The following is a 5,015-nucleotide window of genomic DNA, read 5'->3' as shown; positions in this document are numbered from 1 at the left end:
ATAAAAAAGAGCTGAGGGTGTGCGTAGACTTTTGGGTAGTTTGACCTCAAAGACCAAACCACCTTAAAAGAAGCAGCAATAGGTCCCTTTGGGTCGCTGTGCACCAAGTCCTCCAGGCTCCCAGTGTGGCACCCCTGGGAGCTGCTCCTTCCTCCCACCCCGCCCCCTTGCCAAATTTTAAGGTACCAAAGTGTCTGTGCTTGTGCTGTGCCCGGACCGCCATGAGAACTAGAGCCCAAAGTTTAAAAAAATTAAAAACCAAAAACAAAAGAGCAACCAGCACCCATGGAAAAGGCAACATCGTTTTCCCTATGGGTGTTTCGCCAGGAGAGAGTCACCCTAAGGGAGGGCCTCACCCAGATTTTAAGGAAGGAGCTGAATTAAACGCAAGTAAGATCAAAGTTCATCCATGAAGCCAATAAATCCACTGGCCCCTGCCCCACGACTCGGCCCCGTCCCGCTGATCCTGGCAGCCTGACACGGCCAGGCAGCCACTCCACTCGCTACCCAGCTGGTTTCTTTCACCAAATAAGGTCCATTCCCACTCGTCGGCACAGACATGAGCAGCTACAGCCTATAAATCCCATCTGAGACAGCGCACGGGCTCACACTTCACCCACCCCCTGCTCAGCAACACGCCAGGGCCCCCAACCAGCAGCTCCAAGCGAGGGATGAGCGGCACTGGCAAGCAGGGAATCTCGTGCCCCCTGTGCAAAGTCTGGAGCACTCCACAGCAGACACCAGGACTCCAACCTGGCAGCAGGTGCCCCAGCTCAGGGCAGGGCTCTGCGTCCCCTGGCACTGACAGCATCTCCATAACAAGACTGTTGCTCCTCTCCAAATCTGCCTCCTTGCATGGACACTGACAGGCATTACAGAGACCCCACTAGCCCCAAAAGTACGTGGTTTAACAGCAGAAATGGAACACGACAGCTGGCGTTCATCAGGAAGGGGAGGGTGATGGAGGAGGGAGCTGGGAGGACACCCCCCACCATCAGCATCACCAAACGCCAGTGGGGGTTCACCAGCACTCAGGTGCCACGGCCATAAGCCCAACTCCTGGCCCAGTTACGTGGGACAGGCCTGTGCCCTGGGGCTGTGCAGCCCCTCGCGCCAACACCAGCCCTGATGTAAACTCAGCACTTGGTTTTCTGCAGCCGACACGGGAGTACAAAGTCATACCAACCGCCTGGCCCTTGTTGGCATTAAAAATTAAAGACAGAGCAAACAAAAACCTAAAGCTCCAACATTTATTATGGCAATTTCCCACCCACCCACAGACCTACACTGTGTTTTGTTTTATTTTTAATTCATCACATCAGATGCGCCTCCCGAGAAGTGGCACGTTGCGGGGGTAAACCAACAGGCCGGGTTGTCCATGAGAGCAAGACAAGTCTTTTCCACGGGGGAAGGAGCTGGTTGAAGCCATCAGTAAGCCCTTGACCTTGGTGGGTGGGTTTGCTTTTTTTTTTTTTTTCCGTTTGTTTTTAGAAAATAAAAAAAAACAAACAACAAATGACCAAAAAAAAAAACCAATCAAGAAAAACCCAAAAAAAACAACCCCAAAGAAGTGTTGTACTCTATTACAAAATATAAATACGATAGTCTTGCAGGCAGGAGGAGCCCGGGGAGCGCTGCCTTCGGCGGGTGACTCCTCAGGCTCTCCCGGGAACGCGGCGAGCCAGCAGGACAGAGGCCACCTCCGGACGCTGAGACGCCGCCGGCCGCTCGCCCCAGCTTCACCTCCTCTCAGAACTTAAGTGCTCTTGAACTTCCATCCGAAAACTGCCAGACATCCGGGGCTCCCTGGGCGCTGCGCCAGCTGGGGGGGTACGCCGAACCTACAGAGAGCATGGGGACAGAGGAGAGAACAGGTGTGACACGGCCCACGGTGTGAGTCATTCTCTTATCCTACTTTTTTTTTTATTTTGCTGGGGTGGGGGGGGTCTCTTTTTTTGATTTTAACAACTGGGACACCCAACTGTCACACGGGGTTACGGCAGGATGGAGCCCTTCCTCCTCTCAGGCCACACTCTCGCATCCGGCATCCTCGGCACCACGCAGGAACCACGGGGATCACTTAGGAGGAAAAAACCTCTGGGCTTTAACTGAGACACCTGGGCAAGGACCAAACCAGCCTGTCTTGAAACCTCCTCCTATTCTTTCCCAAAACCTCAGGGACTTCCCCCGGCACCCACAGCGCATCCGGGTGCTGAAGACCCTCCTAAAGCTGGTCACTGTTAATAGCGGCACATGGCGTGTGTTTCACAGAGGACTCTTCCCAACTCATTACATGCTGGATGTCGCACGGCAAAAGCAAAGCTCAAGCTGCAAAGCCCCAGCAAAGCCATGGGATGTGTCACCAGCACAGCAATCATTCCCAGCTCCCCTCAGACGGAGCACGAGAGTGGCTGCGAGCCGCTGCCCGAGGCCCGTCACCAAGCACCGCGCTGCCCCACACAGCAGGCCAAGTGGTGGTGGTGGTGCTGAGGCCGGTGCATCTTCAACACACCCCTCAAAATCCACCTCCAGAGCCCCACCAGGGAGCTCTTCTAGGGAAATTGCTTCATTACTACCTAAAAGAGTGGCTGAAGGGCTACACGCGAGGTGCCTGTCAGGACTAAACAAGCGGCTCCTTCACTAGGCCAGATCTTCACCGGGTGTAAACTGGAGTGCCTCCTCTGAAGTAAAGAGCACGTGCCCGATTTCCCCCCGGGGAGGGCTTGTTGCTGCCTGGTGCCTGAGCCCAACAGGTTTCCAGGCTGATGTTAAAGCTGGCTGAGGCTTCCAAGGCAGCCAAGGGCGCCTCAGCCACCCCAGACGTGAGCACAACACCGCTGCAAACCCTACATCCCGCCAAAGGGGCGTGGAGGCTTGGGGTTCCCCTGTGCCTCCTGCCCCTCCTGGATCCCTGTGGCTCCTTTGAAACCAGCAGCCAAGCATCTGGGCTCTGGGAACAGCATCTCTTCAGCCCTCTGGGCAGTATCACTCTCCTAGTCAATACTACAATTTGCCCATGCACCCGCCAAAAATGGGTTTCAACCTCTACTGGAGGAAAAAAGAGAAGGAGGGAGCTAAAAGAGCAGCTGGTATCTCTTTTCTTTTTTAGTACAAACTCTGCTCTTAGCTAAACCCCGAAACTGCATCAGATATGGCAAAACCTCGTGAATGTCAAGCAAAGACATGGTATCACTTATTCCTGTGTTATCTCAGCCCTTGGAAACATAATAAATATGAAACATCTGTACTCTAAATTCTGGATACTGTTTCAGCGCCTTCATTACATCAATCATTCAATTTGGAGGAGATTAAACACTAACGGCGAAGGGGTCTCTGCCACAAAACCACGCTCCTCCCCAAAAGTGGTCGGGGCTGAGATTTTAACAAGAGAGACACTGTTACCCAAATACCACTCTTATTTCTAGAGACATCATCTTTCTGCACAGAGGAAAACAGGGAAGTCTCTGGGGAGTGCAGGTCACGCGAGCACGGGATGCCAAAGCAGCTCGAGAGCACGTGGTGGGGCCTTGGGCATCCACGCCCCAACCCAGCAAACTCCAGTGGATTTATCACACCATTAACTCATTGCCACTGGCAGAAAAACAACACTTTTTTCCCAAATTCTGCTTTGGTGTGGAGGTGACAGCGCATTGTCGTTTGCAAGCTACGCTCCTGCCCAGCTGGTGTCCAGACAACTTCTCCTACAGCAGGAGCTGCTTCTCCCAAAGTTCCTTCCTCCAAACCACCGCCCCAGCCCCTTCTGTGTGGCCACAGGGCAACACAGCACCCACAGGGCTCGTTTATCTCTCCAGAAACCTGTAAAATTTTGCTTTTGGAAACGTGTAAATCGAACGCATTGCTGTGCAATTTCATCAATAAATCAATTGTACACTTTCCACTGGTTAATCCTGTAGCAGCGCATGGAGCCCAGATCTACATAGTGGTGCCTGTCCACGGATCTCTATATGGATACCTGTCAATATGCTTGTATAGCTGATTATTCCATATGTTAAATATAGTACAGAGAAAGGAAGTAGAGCGACGACCACCATAGGATAGACACAGGGAACAGCACCCGCTCTGAAACACAGCCAGGCTATGCTCAATCCCGGGCACACCAGCTAACCAGAGTCCTCTAAACAACATCTTGGTCATGGTCTGAACCAGCAGTAAAAATAACGCGAGGAAGGGAGAGACTGGAGTCCGTACAGATATTCCATGGCACGGGATCAAGAGCCGTGTCAGCAAGGCAGCTGCAAAGCGCATCCTTGCATACACCAGCTCTCCTGGGAACAGCCAGTGTCCATCCTGACACCTCGAGCTCACCACGCTGGTGCCAGGCTCTGCCTCCCCTACACTGTGGTAGGGATCCCTCCAGCAGGGCCTGCATCTGCACAGCTCCAGCTCCCAAAGGGGGAGCGCAGTTCAAGGGCACTGCCAGCACTTTTCCAGCTCATCCCGCCAGCCCAGACAACTCAACCTTCACTCCTCCTCTCCCAGGATCAAAATGGGGCTTTATTATTTTTTTTTTTTAAAATCTCTCTTTAGAAAAGGAGCAACTCTTTTTCTTTAGACACCTATTTCTGTCTTTTTTTTAAATCCCAAAGTTCCCCTTCAGAAGGCGCCGGGCAAAATACAGGCAACAAACGATGCCGTCACAAGAAGACAACAGAACAACTGGAAGGTTTTACAAAAAATCAAAAAAAAAAGGAAAAGAAAAAAACAAACTATTAAATCCATTACACTAGGAACAGCAAGAGACAATATCACAGCGGTACGTGCTTTAATAAAGTAAAGAGATGCTGCAACATGCAGTATTTGTCAAACTGACAACATACACAGACCCCTAAGGGGGGACAGGGGGGACCTGAACTCCGGGTTTTAGAGACAAGGCACATAAACCTGAGATTCCCACCAAAAAAATAAATGCCCAGGGGAGAAGAGGGGGCAAGCTCCCAGCTCCAGCCAGCAGCGGTGCCGGGAGCTTTGGGCTGGGGTCATCGCAATCCCGGAGC

At 52.2% G+C, this 5,015-nt stretch overlaps 1 protein-coding gene across 1 annotated transcript in view; it reads right to left on the bottom strand.

The window, feature by feature from the left end:
- Positions 1-1,554: 1,554 nt before the first annotated feature.
- Positions 1,555-5,015, bottom strand: part of LOC114069622 (B-cell lymphoma/leukemia 11A-like) — a 72,981-nt gene continuing 69,520 nt past the window's right edge. Inside the window, exon 4 of the mRNA XM_027906538.1 lies at positions 1,555-1,841. Coding sequence (XP_027762339.1) covers positions 1,740-1,841 — 102 coding nt within the window. The 3' untranslated portion in view covers positions 1,555-1,739. The remainder of the gene's footprint in view (positions 1,842-5,015) is intronic.

This window comes from Empidonax traillii, unplaced genomic scaffold, assembly GCF_003031625.1.
Source record: "Empidonax traillii isolate 1590-97213 ecotype Southwest subspecies unplaced genomic scaffold, ASM303162v1 scaffold1316:size137409, whole genome shotgun sequence".
Taxonomy (NCBI): domain Eukaryota; kingdom Metazoa; phylum Chordata; class Aves; order Passeriformes; family Tyrannidae; genus Empidonax; species Empidonax traillii.
The sequence above is the reverse complement of the archived record's forward strand: the minus strand, read 5'-3'. Positions and strand labels throughout refer to the sequence as shown.